Source organism: Chiroxiphia lanceolata, chromosome 2, assembly GCF_009829145.1.
Source record: "Chiroxiphia lanceolata isolate bChiLan1 chromosome 2, bChiLan1.pri, whole genome shotgun sequence".
Taxonomy (NCBI): domain Eukaryota; kingdom Metazoa; phylum Chordata; class Aves; order Passeriformes; family Pipridae; genus Chiroxiphia; species Chiroxiphia lanceolata.
Genome location: NC_045638.1, coordinates 82,350,595 through 82,378,395, shown reverse-complemented (window position 1 = coordinate 82,378,395; position 27,801 = coordinate 82,350,595). Strand labels below are relative to the sequence as shown.

The following is a 27,801-nucleotide window of genomic DNA, read 5'->3' as shown; positions in this document are numbered from 1 at the left end:
CCCTGGTGGGGGCCCCACAGCATGTCTGTGAGAATGTGTTACCTCTTCTTGCAACAGTGGAGTTAGCTTCTTAAAACAGACAGGCAGAGAAATACAGACAGTGCTTTTCATGGGAAATAATCTTAGTGCAGCCCTCCACTGTCACTTCAAGTCGTGCCAACAGGCAGACACCAAAGGCAGCAGTGCTGTTCCTTCCCATCACAGCTAGCTGCACACTGAACCACCTTGTGTTCTTCTCAAGAAAGAATCACTTCCCTGCTCTAGTGCGCTACAAAGAAGGCCTTGAGCCCTGCCAAGAGACAGGCTTTCCCATACCTTAGCTTCAGACTTCTCCAGTTTCTCCTGCATCAGCGGTTTCTCTTCCTTCAGGTCCTTGCTGTGGGTCTTCATAGCTCCAAGTGAAGGTTCTGCCAGAGAGTTCTTTTTGAGAACTTCATCAGGCTTCTCCAGCAGCTGCCTGACCAATGGCTAAAGAAATAGTGTGCCATGAGCATGGAGAAATCGGTAAGAACATGACAACACAAGAGATGCTTTCACTGATGGGATTATATAATTAGATTGGTCATCAGGTTGGCCAGTAGGTCGAGGGAGGCAATTCTCCCTTTCTACTCTGATCTCATGAGACTCCACTTGGAGTCCTGCATCCAGCTCTGGGGCCCCCAGCACAAGCAAGACAAGGATGGAGGAATGCCACAAAGATGTTTGGAGGGCTGGAACAGCTCTCCCATGAAAAAGTCTGAGAGACTTGGGATTTTTCAGCCTGAGAAAAGCAGGCTCTGGGCAGAACTTACTGCTGTCTTTCAGTGTAAATAGAGGGAGAGATATTTTTACCAAGGCCTGGAGCAACAGAAGAAGGGGCAATCATTTAAAATGAAAAGAGGGTAGATTTAGATGGGACATAAGGGATAAATTGTTTGCAAGGACTGTGGTGGGACACTGGACCCGGTTGTGGAAGTGTTCAAAGTGAAGCTGGATGGGACTTGGAGCAAGGCTTATTCCAGCCCTTCTGCTTCAGAATGCAAACAAAATGAGGTCCGAAGTATAGCACAGGTCCAGACTCAATCACCTCCTCTCAGCAGTTTTTCCAAATGAATTCCGTAGTCAGAACACCTCTGCTTACACTGACAGGCTCTATTTAGGGATATCTGCTTCTGCCTCTATTAGAGTCACCTGTCTGTCCAGCTGAGAATCTGTTTGTCGTGAAGAATCAGATCTTAGCTGAAGATCTCCTGCCTCCAGTGCAGGAACCTAAATGAGCAAGAAAACAGAGACACAGTGGAGAAACGAATCCTCATCAAGACTGCAGCATCACTACATCTGACTTCAGCCAAAGGCAATGCAATTCATCAGGAACAGAGCTAAGTACCTTATTCTTAGAAGACGGGTCAAAATATTCCTTCTGCTCTGCTCCTGCTGCTGGAACGATACCTAGAAAAAAGGTAAACAGTGTGTTGTTACTCTGAGTCCTTATTTCACTCTGCTTCTCCTCAGCCATGTCACCCCAGAGAAATTCACAAAGGTAACCATTTAGTCCCTCTCAAATTACCTTTGCCGTGCTCCACTGCAACAGAGCGCGCATCCAAACTCTTGCCGACTGCAGCAGGAAGCGCCGCGTCAGCGGTCACTTTCACTTGAGCTTTGGAATCAGTCTGTGTAATTTAAAAGACATCTCTGAGAACTGGCAAAGGCTCCTTCTCAACCCACTTCCACACACAACACTTCAGCTTCAGCCAACAGGCCTAACGAGCGGGATCCGGTGGCGGAAGCAACAAAAGAGGCAAACACAGCCAGCATGTTCGGCATCTCTCTTGAGCAGGGCTTTCCAAAGGGGATGAAGTACTCCTGCCCAATCCAGAGAGAACCTAGGCAGGAGAAATACATCTCCAGGCTGGAGGTCATAGGGGAACCATTTGACATTAATGGATCCAGGGATGCAGGCTACGAGGTGGAAAACAGCAATCCTCACAATGCCAGTCTTGTAGGATTTCAGAGGACTGTAAACAGCAGGAAGCTTTACTGCTTTGTTCTAGAAATCCAGCTGGCAGGTCAGCTGCAAGGAGACCCAGGACATTAGGTTGACCTCACTTTGTCCCAGCACTAACTGAACACTTTGTCTGCAGCACTGGCATGTCCAGGCCCAAGGTACAAGCGTGTGATAAGAGCAGCAGCAAAGGGAAAGGAACCCAGACGCCATTGACCCAGAAGAAACTCATTGCCCCCTCCAGAAGAGCTACCTCCAAAAGCCAGGAAAAGTCATCATCTTCCCAGGAAAAGTCATTGTTATCCTTCTGCTCTTCTGCTGCTGCTGGCAAGACCCCTAACAAAAGAGGTAAGAGGCATGTCATTACTCTGAGGGTTTATTTCACTCTGCTTTCTCCCCAGCCATGTCACCCCACTTTACAAAGAGAGAACTTTACAAAGGTAACCATTTAGTCCCTCTGAAATTACCTTTGCCATGCTCCACTGCAACTGAGCGCGCATCCAAACTCTTGCCCACTGCAGCAGGAAGCAGCACACTTTCTGCTGGACCTTCAGAATCAGTCTGTGTAATTGAAAAGACACGTCTGAGAACTGGCAAAGGCTCCTTCTCAACCCATTTCCACGCACAGCACTTCAGCTTCAGCCAACAGGCCTAACAAGCGTGATCATGTGGCGGAAGCAACAAAACGGGCAAACACAGCCAGCACGTTCAGCATCTCTCTTGAGCAGGGCTTTCCAAAGGGGATGAAGTACTCCTGCCCAATCCAGAGAGAACCTAGGCAGAAGAAATACATCTCCAGACTGGAGGTCATAAGGGAACCATTTGACATTAATGGATCCAGGGAAGCAGGCTATGAGGTGGAAACCACAATCCTCACAGTGCCAGTCTTGTAGGATTTCAGAGGACTGCAAGCAGCAAGAAGCTTTACTGCTTTGTTCTAGAAATCCAGCTGGGAGGTCAGCTGCAAGGAGACCCAGGACATTAGCTTGACCTCACTTTGGCCCAGCACTAACTGAACACTTTGTCTGCAGCACTGGCATGTCCAGGTCCAAGGTGCAAGCATGTGGCAAAAGCAGCAGCAAAGGGAAAGGAGCCAAGAAGCCATTGATCCAGCGGGACCTCACTGCCTCCTCACGAGTAGGTACCTCAGAATCCCAGGGGGAGTCATTGTCTTCCTTCTGCTCTTTTCCTGCTGCTGGCAAGACCCCTAACAAAAGATAACAGGTTTGTCATTGAAAGCTTAATTCACTCTGGTTTCTCCCCAGCCATGTCACCCCAGAGAAATTCACAACGGTAACCATTTACTCCCTCTCAAATTACCTTTGCCGTGCTCCACTGCAACAGAACGCACATCCAAACTCTTGCCGACTGCAGCACGAAGCGTCAAGTTGGCCGACACTTTCCCTCGACCTTTGGAATCAGTCTGTGTAATTGAAAAGACACGTCTGAGAACTGGCAAAGGCTCCTTCTCAACCCACTTCCATGCACAACAGTTCTGCTTCAGCCAACAAGCCTAACGAGCACGATCAGGTGACGGAAGCAACAAAAGAGGCAAACACAGCCATCACGTTTGGCATCTCTCTTGAGCAGGGCTTTCCAAAGGGGATGAAGTACTCCTGCCCAATCCAGAGAGAACCTAGGCAGAAGAAACACATCTCCAGACTGTAGGTCATAAGAGTCATCCATCTGACATGAATGGATCCAGGGAAGGAGGCTGTGGGGTGGAAAACAGCAATCCTCACAATACCAGTTTTCTAGGATTTCAGGAGACTACAAGGAGCAGGAAGCTTTACTGCTTTGTTCTAGAAATCCAGCTGGGAGGTCAGCTGCAAGGAGACCCAGGACATTAGGCTGACCTCACTTTGTCCCTGCACTAACTGAACACTTTGTCTGCAGCACTGGCATGTCCAGGTCCAAGGTACAAGCGTGTGATAAGAGCAGCAGCAAAGGGAAAGGAGCCCAGACGCCATTGACCCAGAAGAAACTCATTGCCCCCTCCAGAAGAGCTACCTCCAAAAGCCAGGTAAAGTCATCATCTTCCCAGGAAAAGTCATTGTTATCCTTCTGCTCTTCTTCTGCTGCTGGCAAGACCCCTAACAAAAGAGGTAAGAGGCGTGTCATTACTCTGAGGGCTTATTTCACTCTGCTTTCTCCCCAGCCATGTCACCCCCACTTTACAAAGAGAGAACTTTACAAAGGTAACCATTTAGTCCCTCTGAAATTACCTTTGCCATGCTCCACTGCAACTGAGCGCGCATCCAAACTCTTGCCCACTGCAGCAGGAAGCAGCACACTTTCTGCTGGACCTTCAGAATCAGTCTGTGTAATTGAAAAGACACGTCTGAGAACTGGCAAAGGCTCCTTCTCAACCCACTTCCACACACAGCACTTCAGCTTCAGCCAACAGGCCTAACAAGCGTGATCATGTGGCGGAAGCAACAAAACGGGCAAACACAGCCAGCACGTTCAGCATCTCTCTTGAGCAGGGCTTTCCAAAGGGGATGAAGTACTCCTGCCCAATCCAGAGAGAACCTAGGCAGAAGAAATACATCTCCAGACTGGAGGTCATAAGGGAACCATTTGACATTAATGGATCCAGGGAAGCAGGCTATGAGGTGGAAACCACAATCCTCACAGTGCCAGTCTTGTAGGATTTCAGAGGACTGCAAGCAGCAAGAAGCTTTACTGCTTTGTTCTAGAAATCCAGCTGGGAGGTCAGCTGCAAGGAGACCCAGGACATTAGCTTGACCTCACTTTGTCCCAGCACTAACTGAACACTTTGTCTGCAGCACTGGCATGTCCAGGCCCAAGGTACAAGCATGTGGCAAAAGCAGCAGCAAAGGGAAAGGAGCCAAGAAGCCATTGATCCAGCGGGACCTCACTGCCTCCTCACGAGTAGGTACCTCAGAATCCCAGGGGGAGTCATTGTCTTCCTTCTGCTCTTTTCCTGCTGCTGGCAAGACCCCTAACAAAAGATAACAGGTTTGTCATTACTTTGAAAGCTTAATTCACTCTGGTTTCTCCCCAGCCATGTCACCCCAGAGAAATTCACAACGGTAACCATTTACTCCCTCTCAAATTACCTTTGCTGTGCTCCACTGCAACAGAACGCACATCCAAACTCTTGCCGACTGCAGCACGAAGCGTCAAGTTGGCCGACACTTTCCCTCGACCTTTGGAATCAGTCTGTGTAATTGAAAAGACACGTCTGAGAACTGGCAAAGGCTCCTTCTCAACCCACTTCCATGCACAACAGTTCTGCTTCAGCCAACAAGCCTAACGAGCACGATCAGGTGACGGAAGCAACAAAAGAGGCAAACACAGCCATCACGTTTGGCATCTCTCTTGAGCAGGGCTTTCCAAAGGGGATGAAGTACTCCTGCCCAATCCAGAGAGAACCTAGGCAGAAGAAATACATCTCCAGACTGGAGGTCATAAGGGAACCATTTGACATTAATGGATCCAGGGAAGCAGGCTATGAGGTGGAAACCACAATCCTCACAGTGCCAGTCTTGTAGGATTTCACAGGACTGCAAGCAGTGGGAAGCTACACTGCTTTGTTCTAGAAATCCAGCTGGCAGGTCAGCTGCAAGGACATTAGCTTGACCTCACTTTGTCCCAGCACTAACAGAACACTTTGTCTGCAGCACTGGCATGTCCAGGCCCAAGGTGCAAGCGTGTGGTAAAAGCAGCAGCAAAGGGAAAGGAACCCAGACGCCATTGACCCAGAAGAAACTCATTGCCCCCTCCAGAAGAGCTACCTCCCAAAGCCAGGTAAAGTCATCATCTTCCCAGGAAAAGTCATTGTTATCCTTCTGCTCTTCTTCTGCTGCTGGCAAGACCCCTAACAAAAGAGGTAAGAGGCATGTCATTACTCTGAGGGCTTATTTCACTCTGCTTTCTCCCCAGCCATGTCACCCCACTTTACAAAGAGAGAACTTTACAAAGGTAACCATTTAGTCCCTCTGAAATTACCTTTGCCATGCTCCACTGCAACTGAGCGCGCATCCAAACTCTTGCCCACTGCAGCAGGAAGCAGCACACTTTCTGCTGGACCTTCAGAATCAGTCTGTGTAATTGAAAAGACACGTCTGAGAACTGGCAAAGGCTCCTTCTCAACCCACTTCCACGCACAGCACTTCAGCTTCAGCCAACAGGCCTAACAAGCGTGATCATGTGGCGGAAGCAACAAAACGGGCAAACACAGCCAGCACGTTCAGCATCTCTCTTGAGCAGGGCTTTCCAAAGGGGATGAAGTACTCCTGCCCAATCCAGAGAGAACCTAGGCAGAAGAAATACATCTCCAGACTGGAGGTCATAAGGGAACCATTTGACATTAATGGATCCAGGGAAGCAGGCTATGAGGTGGAAACCACAATCCTCACAGTGCCAGTCTTGTAGGATTTCAGAGGACTGCAAGCAGCAAGAAGCTTTACTGCTTTGTTCTAGAAATCCAGCTGGGAGGTCAGCTGCAAGGAGACCCAGGACATTAGCTTGACCTCACTTTGGCCCAGCACTAACTGAACACTTTGTCTGCAGCACTGGCACGTCCAGGTCCAAGGTGCAAGCGTGTGGCAAAAGCAGCAGCAAAGGGAAAGGATCCCAGACGCCATTGATCCAGCGGGACCTCACTGCCTCCTCCAGAGAAGGTACCTCAGAATCCCAGGGGAAGTCATTGTCTTCCTTCTGCTCTTCTGTTGCGGGCAAGGCCCCTATACAAAAGGTAACAGGCATGTCTTTGAGTGCTTATTTCACTCTGCTTCTCCCCAGCCATCTCACCCCAGAGAAGTTCACAAAGGTAACCATTTAGTCCGTCTGAAACTACCTTTGCCGCTCCGTACTAACAGGGCACGCGCGTCCAATCTACTGCCGAATGCAGCAGGAAGCAGCACATTTTTTGATACATCCCAGGGACCTTCAGAATCAGTCTGTGTAATAGAAAAGACACGTCTGAGAACTGGCAAAGGCTCTTTCTCAACCCACTTCCACACACAACACTTCTGCTTCAGCCAACAGGCTTAATGAGCAGGATCAGGTGGGAGAAGCAACAAAACAGGTAAACACAGCCAGCACATTAGCCATCTCTCTTGAGAAGGGCTTTCCAAAGGGGATGAAGTACCCCTGCCCAATGCAGAAAGAACCTAGGCAGAAGAAAGACATCTCCAGACTGGAGGTCATAACAGTCATCCATCTGACATTAATGGATCCAGGGATGCAGGCTATGAGGTGGAAAACAGCAATCCTCACAATACGAGTTTTCTAGGATTTTAGGAGACTGCAAGCAGCGGGAAGGTTGACCTCACTTTATCCCAGCACTAACTGAACACTTTGTCTGCAGCACTGGCATGTCCATGGCCAAGGTACAAGCGTGTGGTAAAAGCAGCAGCAAAGGGAAAGAAGCCCAGAAGCCATTGATCCAGGGGGACCTCACTGCCTCCTCCAGAGTAGGTACCTCAGAATCCCAGGGGGAGTCACTGTCTTCCTTCTGCTCTTCTGCTGCTGGCAAGGCCCCTAACAAAAGATAACAGGTTGGTCATTACTATGAGGGCTTATTTCACTCTGCTTTCTCTCCAGCCATGTCACCCCACTTTACAAAGGTAACCATTTAATCCCTCTGAAATTACCTTTGCCGTGCTCCACTGCAACGGAGCGCGCATCCAAATTCTTGCCCACTCCAGCAGGAAGCGTCAAGTCGGCCGACACTTTCCCTTGACCTTTGGAATCAGTCTGTGTAATTGAAAAGACACGTCTGAGAACTGGCAAAGGCTCCTTCTTAACCCACTTCCACACACAACACTTTGCTTTAGCCATAAGACCTAACAAGCGGGATCAGGTGATGGAAGCAACAAAAGAGGCAAACACAGCCAGCATGTTCGGCATCTCTCTTGAGCAGTGCTTTCCAAAGGGGATGATGTACCCCTGCCCAATCCAGAGAGAATGCAGGCAGAAGAAAGTAGTCTCTAGACTGTGAGTCTAATGGGAACCAATTGACAGTGACTGAAGTGGAAGATGTTTGCGGTATGATAGAAAATCAACAATCTTCACCAAGCCAGTCTTCTAACAGAAACTTTACTGCTTTGTCCTTTTTTAGAAATCCAGCTTGGAGGTCAGCTGCAAGGAGAACCAGCTGGACCTCACTTTGTCCCAGTCCTACAGGAACAGTTTGTCTGCAGCACTGGCATGTCCAGGTCTGAGTTACAAGCATTTGGCAAAAGCAGCTGCAGACAGTAATGATCCCAGAAGCCAGTGATTCAGAGGGACCCCACTGCCTCCTCTAGAGAAGATACCTCAGAATCCCAGGAGGAGTCTTTGTCTTTCTTCTGCTCTTCTTTCACTCCTGGTAAGACACCTAACAAATATGAGAAGAGTCGCATCACTCCTTGGAGTGCTGATTTTCCTCTGCTTTGGCACCTCCCTCAAGACATGCATCACACTGATGGGTTATCATTCTCCTACAGGCCACACTGATTTTTCCTTCTTACCTCCTTGATAGCAAAGAGTCTTACATGGTTCTGGCAATGCAGGTGTATTTGAGACAATGTCAGCAGTTGTCCCAGAGCAAGAGCTGTTAATTTCTTCTGTGCCTCTGGCAGAACATTGTCCCTTCCTTTCAGAGCATTCATACTTCTCTCCTTCATTAGCAATACTGAAGATAGAAAGGGAGGAAATGCAATAGGTAAAAATGCCCCCAGACTTTCCTGCACTCTCCACGGGAAGAGCAACAGCCATGCCTGTGCCATTCTAACCCTATTCATAGACAACTGCTAAAGGGTCACACACACACAAAACATACTGCAGTCCTAGAGTAGTGGAGACTGAAATCCTCACTACAGGCATGCTCATGCTACAGGTGCCTATTCTATCTGTGGAGTAACTCACCCCTGCTGGCTACTGTCTCATCTGATAAACCCCCTCTCCATTTCAAGGACCAGGGAGATTAACTAGGTCCCTGGCAGGCTGACATCTCCAAAGCCTCTTCCTCAGCTGGATGTTATACTAATGTCTCAACATTAAGATGGAGCAATGTCTCCTCAACCCCAGTCCTCACTTTGAAGGGCTTCAGAAATTCCCATGGTTCCTCTGAAGACCTGAAGTTCAGAGGGCTCCAAAGTCGGATATTAAGAGGCCAACAAATACTGCACTTGCATTCTGAGACCTGTGTCATATTCTAACAACCTTGGGTCTCAGTTGGAGGTCAGGTTTGTTTCAGGAGCAGGAATACAAAACAAAAAACCCCAATCAAACAACAAAAGAAATTAAACACATTCTCCAGACCAAGGCTGCTATGCAGAATGGTGCATTAGCACAACAGAAGCCTGGAGGGGAGGAATGAATACCTTGTTTTGTTAGAGCAATCCTCAAACATGCTTTAGTCCTAAAGGGGTTTTTACTCCACAGTTTACCCAGGCTCCCTTCTCTCCTGCTTCCCATCAAGACAGGCTAACAGAAGGGGCAGGGGGAGAGGAAATTGAGATCACAGGCAGTTGTTTATGGCTAGGCAAGGCATGCTCATAGGCATAATGCAATTCATTCACACATCCCTTGGCTACCATCACTAGGATAGAGGGCTTTTTTCCTCAGTCTAGTTGAGCACACATAGCCCCCTTAGCTAGTGAATGGCCAGAGGTGCAAAGCTATCCACGGGAAGAGGAAAAGCACCAAAGAGTTTTAATTAGGGGATATCAGTTAGATCCCCTCTGAAACAAAAGGTGGGTAGTTGCTGCTAGGGAGTAGAATGGAACTTGGAAGCACACAGGGGAATTCTCAAAGAGAACTGGGTTTGGTGGGGAGGAGGGATGTTTTCCTCAATTTCCAAATCTACTCTTTACATGGAAAGAGATGCATCAGAAGGTGTCACACTTCGATAAAGCTCTCAGCACCTCATTTAACCCTGCTGCTGTTACCAAAAAGGGCTGTACATCAGCACGGGCATTCTGAGAATGCAGTTGCTCTAACAAGGATGTAAACCACTTACAACTCATCTCCCAATAGTTTTTTCAAATTTCGAACTGCAAACGCTCCAAGGCCGTCTTTATTGATAACACCGCCATTGCGAAGAAGAACTTCTGCTGCATCCTTATCCTGAAGAAGAGCAGCAACTTCCAGAGGGGTCCTAGGGCATCCAGGAGGTAAGAGTAAATACATCAGCTTCTGCAGGCATTACGTGTCATTACTTTAATCCCTCTTTGCTTCTCAGACAATTCATTTCCCCTCTCCTACTGGCAGAATGAAAGCACAGCCAAACACCTGGAAGTGTTGGGAGAATTCAGGTTGGTGGGACCTCAGGAGGTCTCCAGGCCAGCCACCCACCCAGAGCAGACTCAGGTTGCGTGTGTGTGCCTGCGCGCGCGCGTGTGCATGTGGGACCACAGACAATGCTTTCTTGCAGTCCTCAGTGTGGAAATCATCCCCTGAAGTAAGCAAGCAGCAGAGCGCAGGTCTGCTTTCACAAGTCCCACTGAAGGAGCTCCTTCTGGGTGGTTCCTGGCCCTTTTTCAAAGCTCATTCTTATGCCTCCCATCAATCCAACTGAAACAATGCTAAGGAGTCCCACACGTGCTTTTACCAAATCCTTCACCTTTCAAGATTATCTGTAGCGTTCACGTCAGCTCCTTTTTGAAGAAGGAACTCGATCATCCCTTTGCAACGCTCAGAGATCGCAAGAGTAAGTGGAGTGTATCCCAGCTGAAAGGAAAAATCATCTCTCTTAGATTAACAGAGAAAAGTCAAGCAAGTTGACTTGGGAAGAGGAGGTTTACCTAAAGTCCAAGCTTACTTCATTCTTAACATCAATATCTGCGCCATGCTCAAGTAACAGCTCCACTAGAGATTTGCTAGACATCAGGACAGCAAAGTGAAGGGCGGTGTTACCAGTAGCAGCTCTGTGGTCACGGTTGGCACCATGCTCCAGCAGAACAGCCACACAATCTCTGTGCTGGTGCTGTACGGCCTGGAAACAAGACACAAAAGAGGAATAACTTCCAACATCTACATTGTTCTCTGTCAGAACTCCTGCGTCTTCCCAACACTGGAAAGTTCGAGCATCTTCAATCATAAGACAACATATGCCCCTTTCACATACCAGCATCAGTGGTGATCTCTTATATTTGTCACGAGGATTTAGCTTGCAATTCTTGCCTACTAGAAACCGAACAACATCTGCATGGCCATTTATGCAAGCAAGATGCAGAGGTGTCCTAGAAATTAAACATACACAATTGTCCCGGTTTAAGCCCAGCTGACAATTAAGCCCCACACAGCTACTTGCTCACACCTTCTCCCTCCCCGCCCCAGTGAAACAGGGAGGAGAATCAAAAGTGAAACCTTTAATAACAATTAAATTAAAATAGAGTAATAATTAAAACAAAATAAATAAAATAAATAATACTAAGGGATGCTAGATGCTGTCTGTTCCACTGATGGTATCCTGTGTGGCTGCTTAGGCTTGAAAGTCCATAAAGTACATCCATCAAAAAACCACCCTGACTTTAGATAATTTTGACAAATTCCACAGTTTGCAAAAGGTGGAGGCTTTGCTGTTTGTCCTTACAGCTTGTCTGCGTTGCGCCTGTTGATGAGGAACTTCTTCAGCCACCAGTGCCGCCGCAGCTGGTCCAGGTCGCCGCGGGCGGCCGCGCTGTGCAGGTCGACCCAGGCCATCTCTCGGCGTTCGGCGGCCTCGGCCTGGGTTCAGCAGACACAGGAGATGCCCGGCAGACTCTGCCGAGTCCCTGGCGGGGAGGGGGGGGGGGGGGTGGGGAGAGGATGGTCAGATCCGAGAGGCGAGATCCGAGTGGCAGCTACGCTTCGCAGCTCCCGACGGTCCAAGCCAGAGAAGCGCTGCTGATCCCGTCGCGGCGGAGTCAGCAATGACGGCCAGCAAGGGTCTGGCGCCGGGACAGCAGCCGTGGAGCGCCGAGACATCACAGAGGGGGCTTGTGACGCGGCACCACAGCCGGTTCCGAGACCGACCCGCCGCTGAGCAGGGCTGAGTCCATTGGGGAGGGTGTAGCTGGGATAACATAGGAAGGGGGGGGAGAGAGAAGTGAGAATATGTGACAGAAACAGCCCTGAAGACCCCAAGGTCAGTGAAGAAGGAGGGGAAGGAGGTGCTCAGGCAACGGAGCAGAGATTCCCCTGCAGCCCGTGGTGCAGCTCATGGTGGGACAGCTGTGCCCCTGCAGCCCAGGGAAGCTCATGGTGCCGGAGAGGTCCACCTGCAGCCCATGGAGGACCCCACGCTGGAGCAGATGGATGCCTGAAAGGAGGCTGTGACCTCGTGGGAGGCTCGTGCTGCAGCAGGCTCCCAGCAGAAGCCCGGAGCAGATTTGCTAGCAGGAATTGTGGCCCCGGTAGGGGGCCAGAACAGGTGTGAGCTTGTTACTTTGGAGATAATGACTCGGTCAGCTGGGCTTGAATAATTTTGTCACCCCAAGATGCCCTCTGGAGAGCAGAAGGTGCAATTCTGCTGAAAGGACAGACTTTCTACCCCTTCTACCTGACGATGAGCAGGATGAGGGTTTGTAGGTTGCAAATATATATAATAAATATATACAATAAAAATATATAATAAATATAATAAATCTATAAAACATAAAAATACCCACCTTCAAGGACAAAGAAAAAAAGAAGTGCTGTAGTGCTCCACTGCAACACCCATCACCAACAAGTAACAGAAGTGCTATATAGATATTAAGACTCAGGGCTGTCTAACAGATTTCTGTGAAACATAATCCCTACAGTGACAAGAGCAATAAAACTCAAAGCTCTTCCCCTGCTCCTGATGATTTTATTCTGAGTTTTGAAACCTCGGCAAACAGACCTAGGACACTGTGCTTTGTGAAATGTTTCTGTTACTTGAATAAAATCCCGTTTCCTGAAAAGAGCGTTTATTTTCTTTCACACCAAGGATTGCACTGCAAGATCCCACAGCATCTGTGTTGGATGGGATGAACTGCACCCTGAAAAATCCAACCCTTTCTCTCTCCTTTAACTATAAAGAAAGCAATGAATTACTAGCTCAGCTACAGATGTCTCAATTCAGCACAATTTTACCGTCGGACTGGATGATCTTAATGGTTTTTTTTCCAACCTAAATGATTCTATGAGAATAATTCTATGATAGTTATATTCACTAGGGATAATCACATGAACCCCACTAAATATTCACAAGCCCTTTGCTCCCTTTCATCTGCATTTTGTCTTCCCTCTTCCTTGGTCAGTTGTTTGAGATGAAGTGACCCACCACTGAACGAACACCTTGGAATATCTTTGACAGACAGAAATAGGATTGTTGAAAGCTAACAATTTAAAACTACAGGAACAGTAGGTTTACCTGTCTAATCAGATTTATTAGTGTTCCCCTGCCAACTAATTTGGGTGAGACACCAGCCACATGATCATATATGCTTGGTCTCTTACAGACGTTTAAGAAGAAATGGTCCTTTCTTATGGATTTTATAAGATGCGACAAACACAGTGAATTCACTCTCTTTCTTCCTTTTTACGAAGTTCTTCCTTAACAAATGGAGCACATAGTTAATTTGGGAGATGTGAAGAACAAGGAGAAAGACCGGTTTGAGTCAACTTATCTCTGAAAAAAATTAATTTTTTCTTCTCTGGAATTATGTCTGATTAAAATGTCTTATAAAGAAAATTCAAAACAGACCCATAGGTGGCTACTAAAAGGGTGGGCAGGATGTGCCTTCAAACATCCCTGATTAATGACTGGATGTTGCACAGGGGGAATGGACTGCAGACTACCAGTTATTACAACGCAAACCTCTACTATAGTATTGCCATTGTCACTAAGAAGCCACAGGCTTTGTACTGAGCTTTGTAGGCCTCAGGGGAAGGCTTGCTCCAGCTGAGCTTTCCTTGATCTCTACGAGCTGCATAAGGTGAACAAGCAGGTGCTAGCCAAAACTGGCTTTAGGGGCAATAGAGAGAAAAAAGAACAAGTATTTCTAACACATATAAAATGCACCATATATCATAAATTCAAAGGTAATGTGGAGCTGCAGAGCAATGAAAAAGAATAAGGTGTAAAAATGTGTAAAAATGTAAATGGGACCCCATGTGGGTCCTAAAATGAGGGAGAGGAAAACACCATCAAGAACATTGTACTCCTCCAGCAAATAACTCCAGATGCTGGCAATGGGCCAAAACTCCCCTTCAACAGGAATCCCCAAAATGAAACCATCAACCTTAGGAGGAGCATGGAAAGAGTGAGGCAGAAAGGATCTAGAAGCTAAACAGGGTGAAAATAATTGTAACCGCATCCTTTTCATTATTATATTACTATTGAAGCTTTTACTGCATTGAAATATTCTTTCTCTTTCTTCCGTAGTTATTAGATCTGGACTATTCTTGATGCTTGGATTAGACTGCTAATATTTCAATCATACTAGCAAAAAATTCTTTTTTTATATATGTTTCTTCTGAAATTCCCGTTGTCCTACACACTCCCTATCCTTTCCTTATCATTTGCTCCCCCAGCTGCACCCTCCAGAGTGGTGGCCACACTGAAAGCGAACCGATGTCAAATACAGGTTATTCCTGGTGATTTGTTCTGGGAGGTGTGAGACACTGGATCATAGTAAAAATATTGTTGGGTTGGAACCACCTCAGAGGGGGGTGGGGGGGGTGTGTGTGGAGGGGGAAGGAATGGGTCGAACCTCACGGAGGTGAGATGGCGATGTATCCCTCATAGCAGGCCCCTGGAGCCCCCAGAGCAGCTGTCAGTCAAAGGCAGCCCAGGAATGCTTCAACACACCACAGCTCCTGCAGCCCCTAACCCAGCCTCATGTTGGCAGGGACAGTGAGAACACTGCCCCTCACCCTGGAACCCCAGAATGGCCAGTGGGCCTCAAGTCCCAGCTAGGGGGGTGGCCAGGAGGACTAGAGCAGATAAAAGCAAAGGCATATGCTTTGTTTTGATAGTATGACACCCTTTGGATGCCAAGTTGTCTTATTTTTTCCCCTAAAATGATCAGTAAAAGTAGTCATGAGGAAAAGTGTCTGGCCTCTTCTCTTTACAGTATCTCGAGACAGTAAAGAACCCTGTGTATGTTTTGAAAAGTAAAACTTGTGGCTGAACTTGCAGCTCTGGGGCAGGAATGTTACAGTAGGATAGATAAACTCTGCAAATACATCAGAGTGAAGGGAAGATTACTATCTGCTTTGTAAATGCTGGGGCCCTTCTCAGTTTTACTATCTGAACATTATAATTTCAAAACTATCTCATTACAACAGAATGAATGTAAAATGCAATAATAACTACCTGTGAAATTTCTATGGCTGTGTCCAGACAGCAGTACAGCAGCAGTGTTTTTTCCCTACTCTTACTTATTCCGTCTTATTATTTTAATTATAGAACTAGCCACATTTCAGAAAACAATAATTTTAATGCTGATTATATCTGGAGCAGGACTGTGTTCGAAATAAAAATTGTATTTTCAATGTAGACTTTCTTAAAAATACCAATCTCTTTGTTTTCATACCTCGATGTTTATAGCAGCGTGGAGAGTAAATACCACATGTGCAGAAACCTAGAATTAATCCTTAAAGACTTTTTACCTTATCTAAAGCATATTTCTACAGCATATCATACAAGCTAATTCTAGCCCGATTTACACCTATGCCATACTACCTTTCTTGATGTGTGTGTACAGAAAGGAAAGCTGAAGGATGTAGGAAATCTAACAAGATAAAATAACTTATGAGGTGATTTGCAATAAGTTATTCATTTAGCAAAAAAATTAAGAGACATGTTGTCTGAAATACCCGTGCAGGGTAATTTTTAAAAACATCCACCTCACAACAAGGAAAGAATTAAAGGTGTGCAAGCTACAGCTGTACACTCCTGTAGGAAGAGATGATATTTTTGTCCTTTGCTTACTCAGAAATTAGAGAGGTCAAGCAATTAAAGTCTGCTTATAATCACAGTCACCAGGGGTCCAGCAGGTATTATATATTTCTGTGTCCTTTAGTCCACACTTATCCTGAGGTTTTGGGTTCTTCTGGACTGAAGAAGTCTGCAGCCTTGCACAGGATGCCAGAGATTATCCCAAAGCATACAGTCATGTTGAAGCTTCATAGCTCTGTAGTATATAACCTGTAACCAATGCAGATGAATGCTGCATACAAGCCAAGATATTTATGTCAAAAATTCCAACACTTTAATGCATTCCTTCCTTCCTTCTGTAACATTTCAAAGGTTTGTCCTCAGTCTGGGATTAGATTTTCTGGAAAAACAAAACAAAACAAAACAAAAACACCATCCCAAATGTTTTGGCTGTCCTTTCCTTCTCAGTAACTTCTGTATTGGCAAAGCTTAGGGATTGGGCATGTAAAGCATCCCTTAGGGAAGGGGCTGGATTTTCAGGAAAAGGGCAAGAAATCATGATTTGTCAAAGTCATATGTTTTTATAAATATATTTTGTTTCTGACTCTCAGTGTTAATTGTTGTATTTCCTATGGCTCACCAGCACTTGGCCGGTTCTGAACACCCCAAGTATTGCTCAAGAAAATGGGAGGGCAAGGGTAGTGCAAGTTCTTCACCTGACCCCAATTCAACTTCATAGCAAATTATCATTCTTCCAGTGAAGTCAGGGAAAGTTTAGGCATCTAAAAGCTATTTCAGATTGATTTCAGTCTTCTAATCTGTCAAGAAGGACAAAATGGGAATTCTGTACTTCCCCAGTAAGAAGTGATCTCATTGTTATCGCTTATTTCTGCAATTACATGTAGCTCATTCTTTTATGAGGCACTGAGTATTGAAGTACTTTTAGTGAGTTATGAGTTTTTTTGAAGCTTGATGAAAGCTTCATTCAAGAAGATTCTTGCATTGGAGACCAATCCCTCTATGAATAAAGGCCAACAGAACACATAAATTTTTGAGCAATACAGTGTTTAATGAAGTCATGGCAGTTACAGCTGTTGTAGGTTTAACCGAAGAGCTTAAAGGACAGGTATTGCTTAAACTGGATACCTGTCCAAAAACACATGTTATCTTGAAGATGTAAGTATTAAATTTAACTCAACAAAAGGGAAGGTGTTCAGAATGAGGCAGCCTGCGAGGATGTGTGTGGCTGCTCACACTCCTCCTGATCGGGTTTTGGCTAGCACTTTGCTCATGCTAAGGCCTGATGTATGTTAGGACCATTAGGTCGAACTGAGAGCGCGGCCGGCGTGGAGAAACGGCATGCAAAGATTTCGCGCGTCTCCCACCGGCACCGCCCCCCAGCCCGCCCGTGGAAGCTCGGCCGGCACCGCGCCCCCACCGCCCCCTGTGCCTGCCTGCCGCCATCGGCGCCGGCCCCCGCGCACGGCACGGCCCCCGGCAGCCCCCCTCCCCACGGCAGCGCCGCTTATCCTGCCGTGCCAGTAGCTGGCGCTTTAACCCCTTCAGTACCAACACCCTGCCAAGGTACTTCTCCCTGCCCAGCCAGTGCCCAGAGGAGCAGATGGACTTACATAAAGGAACAAGCGTCAACAGCTGATGATTTGAGTTTGGTTAAAGCATTTCCCGTGTTTCGTCATCCCAACAATCACCCTGTCTGGGAACCAATCCCCCTCCCAGTTCTGAAAGATACAAAACAAGCTATTACTGTCTACGGGTTAAATTCACCTTATGTAATAAGGGTACTTGGTTCTCTCTTTGCTGCTTACACATTCACTCCAAATGACATAAAGGATTTAATAAGTGCTTTCTTCACTAATATGCAAGCAACACTTTTCCTAGATGAATGGCAAACTCGCATTCGCCAGCACGCCCAACGAACATCAGCAACCACAGGGACCCCAGTCCTGGAGTCCTTTAATAGACTTTTCGGAGTGGGACCTTATATTTCCAATGAGGCCCAAACCAAAATTCCTGTGAATGAATTGGGCATTTCAAAAAATCTAGCCTTCCAGGCTATTCAAACCATTGCTGAGGCTGCTGAACCTACACCTTCATACACACAAGTACAACAAAAACCAACAGAACCATTCATAGACTTTGCAGAAAGACTAAAGAAAGCCACTGCAAAACAAGTTAAACACCCAGAAGCTCAGGATGCACTATTTTTAAGGTTGGCTTAAAAAAGCCATTAGATTGGCTTAGAGCAATCTAATGATGATTGCCAGCAAATACTAAGAACTCTTAGGGACCCTACTTCTGTGGACATGGTCAAGGCATGTCGTAATGTGGGGTCTGATTCTCATAAAGCAAGACTAATAGCTGAAGCTTTAGCTGGACCACAAACCTGTTTTCACTGTGGAGAGACAGGACATACAACAAAAACCTGCCCACAATTAACTACAAAGACTGAGCTTCCCAAGACGCTGTGCAAACGATGTGGGAAAGGCAGACACTGGTCTAAAGACTGCCGCTCCCTTACTAACATTTATGGACAACTGCTACCCCCAAAAAAGTCACCAGACTTGAGGAGAAAAGTGACTTTTAATTCAATGCCAGATCTTAAACGGTGCACCTGTGAGCTGTAAGGAAACAAGGCAGTACCCCCTCAACCGCGTTCCATCTTGCGTAGCCCATCCCTTCAGCAGGTGCCAGGAAACCACAGCAATTAGAATGAACCGTGTTAAACCTACCATTCCCTGCAGTTCAACTTGAATCAGATGAACTGATTATGCAAGTTATGCCCTTATCACGTGATCCCAATCCTAAATTCTCCCTTCTAACATGTTCTGTTTATTTTCCAGGATCTCGTAGTCCATAGAGACACCATGGAGCAGTAGCATCTTGGGCTGGAAACAATTTTTAGGGGGGGGAGCCACTCAGCAAGTCACTCAACAAATGCAGCTGTCCAAACTGATTGGGAAGATGCACATCTGTCCTCCCCCAAGTCCATTTAAACAAACCCTTTCTAACTTGCTTTGAAATTTTGCTTTCTCTGTTTGTTTTGTTACTATTTCTTGTGTCACAGCATGCTGCAAGAAGGACTATCACAACAGGCATTTTTCAAACTAATAAGAAATGGTGAGATGTAGAGAGGCAAGATTCAGGATGGGTGCAGTTCCGGGCATGGAGAGGGGCGTGCAGCGATTGGCAGGACTTTCGCATGGACTTTATCATCTGGACTTTGCTGTTGTTGTGTGGTTTCGTTGTGTTCACACTGCACGGTGCACGGCTGCACATGCCCAGCCTTGCCATGAGTTTGCCTGCTGCCTGCTTCCCCCACTCCTCCCCTTTTTGCCCGTGTCCGATTCTGGTTCGTCCCCCTGCTTGTCTCCGCCCTGTGTTCTGGCCCTTTCGGCTCCCGAGCTGAAAGAGTGTGTGCACGCCTGAATAAAGGATTCTGCTTGCACCCTTCCTCGTGTCCTGTCCCCTCCTCCCTTCGGACCACGACACCTCACCACTTAATAATACTAGGAACAGGTACTTTGGGACTCTGTGCACATCTGCTGTAGATTACTATCTGCATGTAAGCTAAATTTAATGAGAAAGAAGGAAGTCCACAGACAATTATACCTAAAGAGGCATGCAGAATTCTGCATATCTCCTGTTATTCATAATAGCTCTACTTTAGCCTAAACAAGGATTCAAAAAGTCATTAAACCATCCAATATTCATATCATTTGTTGTGCAGTATTGAAACTGATGCTTGCAAAATACTTATGGAGATATGGATCATGAAATCCATTTTGTTTTGTGGGATTTAAGAGAAATCAGAGTTGTGAATTTTTGTAAGACTGTGCAGGAACTCCTTAAACATTGCTAAAACATTCTGTGTAAAAAACATAATTTAAATACTTCTATTTGGCCATATATTTTTTAAATGTTTATTTATCTAAGTTCTGCTGTAAAGGTTTAGCCTCATATGATTTAAGACAATTGTCTTTTCTGGGCCATCCATGGAAGTCTCTTGGCAATTCCCAGTGTTTCGTCACGACCTGGCATCAATACTCCATCTCAAAACCTGCCATCAACAGGATGATGCTGAATCATCACTGCTCAATAATACATGTTGTGGGTCCTTCTGGGCTAACCCATGAAAGATGAGAGGCATGCAAGCAGCATCACCCTTCAGCTCAGCGCATCACTCTTATACCAGCAGCAGCCAAGGCCAGACCTATCATTAAGCTGTGGTGCATCCAGCATGATTGCTGCCAGATGCTTTGTGCTCTGCTTTGGACTATCTGAGCGTGAAAGGTCTCTACAGCCGTCCAAAGCTTTACACAAAATGTGCAGTTCTTTTGCATTTCTTACTGCCTCTTGCTGCTATTTAGGCAATATGGAATGTGGCAACTTGGTACTTCATTTCCTCACATTATAGACAAATTAGTCTGTTCTAGGAGTAGGGGTGTTCTAGGGGTGGGAATGTTCTAGGGGTGAGGGTGGACTCAGTCCCTGCTGGTGCCATCCATGCTGAGTCAGAGCTGTCCCTGAGCCACAGCTCCACTGCTTCCCACTTGAGAGTAAGGGACTCTCTCTGCCCTAGTATCGAGGTCTTAATGGGTAGGAGAGCTCATCTTGCTCCCTTGGCATGATTCTCAGCTCCAGAGCACCCCTCTCTGTGTAGTTTGCCTCAGAGTCTTCGCTGAAGTGGCCCAAGCACTGCTGGGTTAATTACACTGGAGAGATCTGGATGCCTTTCCCCCCATGGTGAGGGGCGCACCAGTTCTAGTTCCATTTCCATCTGAGGAACCATTTCCGACGGTTTAATGTGGATGGGGGGAGGGGGGGGACTCCAGCGCCAGGGGTTTCTTCAGGTCCTGAGCCTGGAGGGGAGAGGTGCTCTCCCCTCCCCCCACTCAAGTGGTCCCATGGCAGGCACAGAGACAGCACACTGGCGTGGAGAGGAGGCAAGAGAGAGTTATTATTGGGGATGTTACATTTATAGGGTTAGGAAGATTCACAGGGTAACCAATTACAGGTTGCAGGAAGGGGTTAACAACCAATAGGAAGGGGTTAAAAGGGGCCAATGAGAACACCTCAGGATATCTTCTCAGGACATTCCTGCATGGGATAACACTTGTCGTGGGGGGTCTTGGGAAGAAGAAAGCACGAGCCAGCAAAGAGACTACAAAAAGCCATTTTGAAGCATGTTTAAACCACAGTTACTGCCACAGAGAGATGGCTGTCTTTCTTATGGCAGCTTGGGCCTCGCTTCTCTGTGAATGATGGAGCACTTGCATGTCTGTGGGAGAGAAAGAGTTGGCAGCAGCTATGAGGGTGGACAGGATAGCAAGAATAGAAAATATTCCCTTGCAACTGACCCCTGTGCTCTGTAAAACATGGAGGGTGGCTGGAGCAGTTATGTGCCAAGAAAGTCTCCTGCATGGAGAAAAGGTCCAACTGCCCTCTGGGTGAAGAATCTTTTCCTAAGATCTGAAGTAAACCTCCCCTGACACAGCTTCATGCCATTCCTCCAGGAAGAAGTGCTCGGCATCACCAGAGCCCATGGAAAGCCCACAAGCAAAGGTACCAAATCCCTCTACTGTAGGACTGTCTGAAGTGCTGTCTGAGGCCTCAGCCTCCCGACTGGTCTAAAGCAGAAAACACTGAAACCTGGTAATGCACTAATACTTAAGTGCATTACTCTCAACCCCTAACACAGACAGCAATAAGTAGGATTTGGTTTAGTCTCACGGCACAACTCAAAATGCCAGAAAGCTGGGGAACAGACAGGACTTTCAGGGCAGTCTACAGTCAGTAGAACAGAGGAACTGATCTCTCCTAGACTCTCTCTAGGGAAAGCTCATCGTAAAATTTCCCCGCCTGAATATGGAACTAGGCTCCGTGGGTCATGAAAGGGAAGGCCCCGAGTACCTTTTGGGCTTGCCTGAACTTCTCAATCATTTCAATGGTTTGGGCTTGTTGCTGGACTGTGGCTTCCAGCCTGGCGTACTCAACTTCGAGACTGAAAAAGAAGTACAGGCCTTATGACAGAAGTCCACAAGAGCACAAATCCCAAAGGAACAGTGTGAAAGAACCTCATCTAAAATAAAAGCATCTTTGAAAATCATGTAGTAGTATCTCACTGGGATACAAGTAAGTCCCGTTGTTTTTACACAATCACAAAAAGTGAAGCTTTGCTCCACTGTCTTACCAATGAAGGCGTTCTCGCAGCTGGCCGATAGCTGCAGGTAAAGACACGTTGCATGAAGGAGGAAGGCCTTGCAGGTTCCTGGAAGTTGTTATTTCCTTCTCCTTTGGGGCACTCTTCAATGACGCAGCAAAACACTCCTTCTGGATATGATGCTCTTTCGGTTCCTGCAGATGCCAAACCCCAACAAGAATCCTCAGTAGACAGCTTACGTTTCTTCAAAACAAGTGGGCTGCTTTGACACTGATGAAAACTCTCAAAACCTGTGTTACTTCTTCCTCTTTTATACTGGGCCCTCTCCTATGTCTACACTGATTTCTTAGAGCATTTCCTATGGGCTGCCACAACATTTCTCTCTTTTCTCAAGGACTCCAAACACAAGTTGTAGTGCGTTGGTAGTGTCGTGGTTTAGGAATGGTACTCCCCAGTTTAGTGCTCCCATTGAGACTCTCCAAGCCACAGTGCTGCTCACTGGCTCGCCACTCTCCCTCCCCCCTGCGGTAGGATGGAGAACCCGAGGCACAAAAGGGAAAGATTATGGCTACTTCTTTTCCAGCTACATCATCTCCCTTCTTTTCCGGTCTGTTATAATACGTTGATTTCAAAGGAGCAAAATGTAGCTTCTGATTGGGCCCTACACCAAGAACACCACCCCCTCGCGGGTTACCACTTTTCTAACTCCAGGGCAAAACACTTTTTTACCCCACGACAACAACTTCAAGGCTGTGTTCTCTCCCTGTCCTTCTATGGACTTCTCTCCCCTGGCAGGGGCCCCACAGGATGTCTGTGAGAATGTGTTACCTCTTCTTGCAACAGTGGAGTTAGCTTCTTAAAACAGACAGGCAGAGAAATACAGACAGTGCTTTTCATGGGAAATAATCTTAGTGCAGCCCTCCACTGTCACTTCAAGTCGTGCCAACAGGCAGACACCAAAGGCAGCAGTGCTGTTCCTTCCCATCACAGCTAGCTGCACACTGAACCACCTTGTGTTCTTCTCAAGGAAGAATCACTTCCCTGCTCTAGTGCGCTACAAAGAAGGCCTTGAGCCCTGTCGAGAGACAGGCTTTCCCATACCTTAGCTTCAGACCTCTCCAGTTTCTCCTGCATCAGCGGTTTCTCTTCCTTCAGGTCCTTGCTGTGGGTCTTCATAGCTCCAAGTGAAGGTTCTGCCAGAGAGTTCTTTTTGAGAACTTCATCAGGCTTCTCCAGCAGCTGCCTGACCAATGGCTAAAGAAATAGTGTGCCATGAGCATGGAGAAATCGGTAAGAACATGACAACACAAGAGATGCTTTCACTGATGGGATTATATAATTAGATTGGTCATCAGGTTGGCCAGCAGGTCGAGGGAGGCAATTCTCCCTTTCTACTCTGATCTCATGAGACTCCACTTGGAGTCCTGCGTCCAGTTCCGGGGCCCCCAGCACAAGCAAGACATGGATGGAGGAATGTCACAAAGATGTTTGGAGGGCTGGAACAGCTCTCCCATGAAAAAGTCTGAGAGACTTGGGTTTTTTCAGCCTGAGAAAAGCAGGCTCTGAGCAGAACTTACTGCTGTCTTTCAGTGTAAATAGAGGGAGAGATATTTTTACCAAGGCCTGGAGCAACAGAAGAAGAGGCAATCATTTAAAATGAAAAGAGGGTAGATTTAGATGGGACATAAGGGATAAATTGTTTGCAAGGACTGTGGTGGGACACTGGACCCGGTTGTGGAAGTGTTCAAAGTGAAGCTGGATGGGACTTGGAGCAAGGCTTATTCCAGCCCTTCTGCTTCAGAATGCAAACAAAATGAGGTCCGAAGTATAGCACAGGTCCAGACTCAATCACCTCCTCTCAGCAGTTTTTCCAAATGAATTCCGTAGTCAGAACACCTCTGCTTACACTGACAGGTTCTATTTAGGGATATCTGCTTCTGCCCCTATTAGAGTCACCTGTCTGTCCAGCTGAGAATCTGTTTGACTTGAAGAATCAGATCTTAGCTGAAGATCTCCTGCCTCCAGTGCAGGAACCTAAATGAGCAAGAAAACAGAGACACAGTGGAGAGACAAATCCTCATCAAGACTGCAGCATCACACTAAATCTGACTTCAGCCAAAGGCAATGCAATTCATCTGGAACAGAGCTAAGTACCTTATTCTTAGAAGAAGGGTCAAAATATTCCTTCTGCTCTGCTCCTGCTGCTGGCACGATACCTAGAAAAAAGGTAAACAGTGTGTTGTTACTCTGAGTCCTTATTTCACTCTGCTTCTCCTCAGCCATGTCACCCCAGAGAAATTCACAAAGGTAACCATTTAGTCCCTCTGAAATTACCTTTGCCATGCTCCACTGCAACAGAGCACGCATCCAAACTCTTGCCCACTGCAGCACGAAGCAGCACACTTTCTGCTGGACCTTCAGAATCAGTCTGTGTAATTGAAAAGACACGTCTGAGAACTGGCAAAGGCTCCTTCTCAACCCACTTCCACGCACAGCACTTCAGCTTCAGCCAACAGGCCTAACGAGCGGGATCAGGTGGCAGAAGCAACAAAAGGGGCAACACAGCCAGCACATTCGGCATCTCTCTTGAGCAGGGCTTTCCAAAGGGGATGAAGTACTCCTGCCCAATCCAGAGAGAACCTAGGCAGGAGAAATACATCTCTAGACAGTAGGTTTTTTGACATTAATGGATCCAGGGAAGCAGGCTATGAGGTGGAAACCAGCAATCCTCACAGTGCCAGTCTTGTAGGATTTCAGAGGACTGCAAGCAGCAAGAAGCTTTACTGCTTTGTTCTAGAAATCCAGCTGGGAGGTCAGCTGCAAGGAGACCCAGGACATTAGCTTGACCTCACTTTGTCCCAGCACTAACTGAACACTTTGTCTGCAGCACTGGCATGTCCAGGTCCAAGGTGCAAGCGTGTGGCAAAAGCAGCAGCAAAGGGAAAGGAGCCAAGAAGCCATTGATCCAGCGGGACCTCACTGCCTCCTCACGAGCAGGTACCTCAGAATCCCAGGGGGAGTCACTGTCTTCCTTCTGCTCTTCTCCTGCTGCTGGCAAGACCCCTAACAAAAGATAACAGGTTGGTCATTACTCTGAGGGCTTATTTCACTCTGCTTTCTCCCCAGCCATGTCACCCCACTTTACAAAGAGAGAACTTTACAAAGGTAACCATTTACTCCCTCTGAAATTACCTTTGCCGTGCTCCACTGCAACAGAGCACGCATCCAAACTCTTGCCCACTGCAGCACAAAGTGTCAAGTTGGTCGACACCTTCCTTTGACCTTTGGAATCAGTCTGTGTAATTGAAAAGACACGTCTGAGAACTGGCAAAGGTTCCTTCTCAACCCACTTCCACGCACAACACTTTGCTTTAGCCAAAAGACCTAACAAGCGGGATCAGGTGATGGAAGGAACAAAAGAGGCAAACACAGCCAGCACGTTTGGCATCTCTCTTGAGCAGTGCTTTCCAAAGGGGATAAAGTACCTCTGCCCAATCCAGAGAGAATGCAGGCAGAAGAAAGAAGTCTCTAGACTGTGAGTCATATGGGAACCAATTGACAGTGACTGGAGTGGAAGATGTTTGCGGTATGATAGAAAATCAACAATCTTCACTAAGCCAGTCTTCTAACAGAAACTTTACTGCTTTGTCCTTTTTTAGAAATCCAGCTTGGAGGTCAGCTGCAAGGAGAACCAGCTGGACCTCACTTTGTCCCAGTCCTACAGGAACAGTTTGTTTGCAGCACTGGCATGTCCAGGTCTGAGTTACAAGCATTTGGCAAAAGCAGCTGCAGACAGTAATGATCCCAGAAGCCAGTGATTCAGAGGGACCCCACTGCCTCCTCTAGAGAAGGTACCTCAGAATCCCAGGGGGAGTCTTTGTCTTTCTTCTGCTCTTCTTTCACTCCTGGCAAGACACCTAACAAATATGAGAAGAGTCGCATCACTCCTTGGAGTGCTGATTTTCCTCTGCTTTGGCACCTCCCTCAAGACATGCATCACACTGATGGGTTATCATTCTCCTACAGGCCACATTGATTTTTCTTTCTTACCTCCTTGATAGCGAAGAGTCTTACATGATTCTGGCAATGCAGGTGTATTTGAGAGAATGTCAGCAGTTGTCCCAGAGCAAGAGCTGTTAATTTCTTCTGTGCCTCGGGCAGAACATTGTCCCTTCCTTTCAGAGCACTCAGTCTCTGCTGGTGCCATCACTCTTATACCAGCAGCAGCCAAGGCCAGACCTATCATTAAGCTGTGGTGCATCCAGCATGATTGCTGCCAGATGCTTTGTGCTCTGCTTTGGGCTATCTGAGTGTGAAAGGTCTCTACAGCCGTCCAAAGCTTTACACAAAATGTGCAGTTCTTTTGCATTTCTTACTGCCTCTTGCTGCTATTTAGGCAATATGGACTGTGGCAACTTGGTACTTCATTTCCTTACATTATAGACAAATTAGGCTGTTCTAGGAGTAGGGGTGTTCTAGGGGTGGGAATGTTCTAAGGGTAAGGGTGGACTCAGTCCCTGCTGGTGCCATCCATGCTGAGTCAGAGCTGTCCCTGAGCCACAGCTCCACTGCTTCCCACTTGAGAGTAAGGGACTCTCTCTGCCCTAGTATCGAGGTCTTAATGGGTAGGAGAGCTCGTCTTGCTCCCTTGGCATGATTCTCAGCTCCAGAGCACCCCTCTCCGTGTAGTTTGCCTCGGAGTCTTCACTGAAATGGCCCAAGCACTGCTGGATTAATTACACTGGAGAGATGGCTGTCTTTCTTATGGCAGCTTGGGCCTCGGTCCTCTGTGAATGATGGAGCACTTGCATGTCTGTGGGAGAGAAAGGGTTGGCAACAGCTGTGAGGGTGGACAGGACAGCAAGAATAGAAAATATTCCCTTGCAACTGACCCCTGTGCTCTGTAAAGCACCCTCTGTGGAGGGTGGCTGGAGCAGTTATGTGCCAAGAAAGTCTCCTGCATGGAGAAAAGGTCCAACTGCCCTCTGGGTGAAGAACCTTTTCCTAACATTTGAAGTAAACCTCCCCTGACACAGCTTCATGCCATTCCCTTGGGTTCTGAATACAGGGAATCAGATGCAATTGTTAAGAAAACTTTCCTGTCCTATCATCCAGGAGCCACTGTGGCAGTCACACTCTCACCACTTGAGCTGAGCCCCAAGCCCTTCTGCAGCGGGTGGCTCCCGTGAGCAGATGGGTGCCCCGCTTGACTCTCTACACACCCCACACTCACACAGTCAGACATGGCTTCCTTAGCAGCTCGACCCCAGGTTTCCCACAGCAGAGCCTCAGTCATCTCAATCCTTAAAATAATGTAATCTTGATAAAATAACAAAAGAGTGGCTTGAGCTGGGTGCCTCCGAGGAGGGCCCCCGAACAAAAGAAAACCTGGAGCTTTTATACCCTTACAATCTAAACTTGCCAAAGTCTGGCTTCCTGCCATGTCTCTGTGTGTCCGGTCCTGGCTGGACCACAAATCCCTGTGTCCTTCATTGTGCAAAGGGATTTTCGTCTTTGGAGGTCATCTCATTGCATTATGGACCTATGCCTTCTGGCCAGGGAATCCATAGTCACAAATCAGGAAGGTGACTGGAGTACAGGCAACTGAAGAATTCCTGTCACAGTCTGCTGATGATGCCAGTCAGGCCTCCAGGAAGAAGTGCTCAGCATCACCAGAGCCCATGGAAAGCCCACAAGCAAAGGTACCAAATCCCTCTACTGTAGGACTGTCTGAAGTGCTGTCTGAGGCCTCAACCTCCTGACTGGTCTAAAGCAGAAAACACTGAAACCTGG

At 47.1% G+C, this 27,801-nt stretch overlaps 1 protein-coding gene and 1 long non-coding RNA gene across 2 annotated transcripts in view; both read right to left on the bottom strand.

Annotated features, from left to right (window-relative positions):
• Positions 1–1,131: 1,131 nt before the first annotated feature.
• Positions 1,132–27,801, bottom strand: part of LOC116782511 — a 66,279-nt gene continuing 39,609 nt past the window's right edge. The window contains exons 23-36 of the mRNA XM_032679263.1: positions 25,010–25,071; positions 7,606–7,708; positions 7,434–7,492; positions 5,957–6,050; positions 4,885–4,946; positions 4,207–4,300; positions 3,992–4,074; positions 3,302–3,404; positions 3,127–3,188; positions 2,449–2,542; positions 2,235–2,317; positions 1,547–1,649; positions 1,367–1,428; positions 1,132–1,248 (exon numbers count right to left, since the gene is read on the bottom strand). Of these exons, the coding sequence (XP_032535154.1) occupies positions 1,132–1,248; positions 1,367–1,428; positions 1,547–1,649; positions 2,235–2,317; positions 2,449–2,542; positions 3,127–3,188; positions 3,302–3,404; positions 3,992–4,074; positions 4,207–4,300; positions 4,885–4,946; positions 5,957–6,050; positions 7,434–7,492; positions 7,606–7,708; positions 25,010–25,071 (1,181 nt within the window). The remainder of the gene's footprint in view (positions 1,249–1,366; positions 1,429–1,546; positions 1,650–2,234; positions 2,318–2,448; positions 2,543–3,126; positions 3,189–3,301; positions 3,405–3,991; positions 4,075–4,206; positions 4,301–4,884; positions 4,947–5,956; positions 6,051–7,433; positions 7,493–7,605; positions 7,709–25,009; positions 25,072–27,801) is intronic.
• LOC116782774 lies at positions 21,019–23,208 on the bottom strand. Its single transcript, XR_004355347.1, has 3 exons — positions 23,110–23,208; positions 21,759–22,202; positions 21,019–21,126 (listed from the first exon to the last, which is right to left on the bottom strand). It is a non-coding gene; the product is annotated as an uncharacterized LOC116782774 (long non-coding RNA).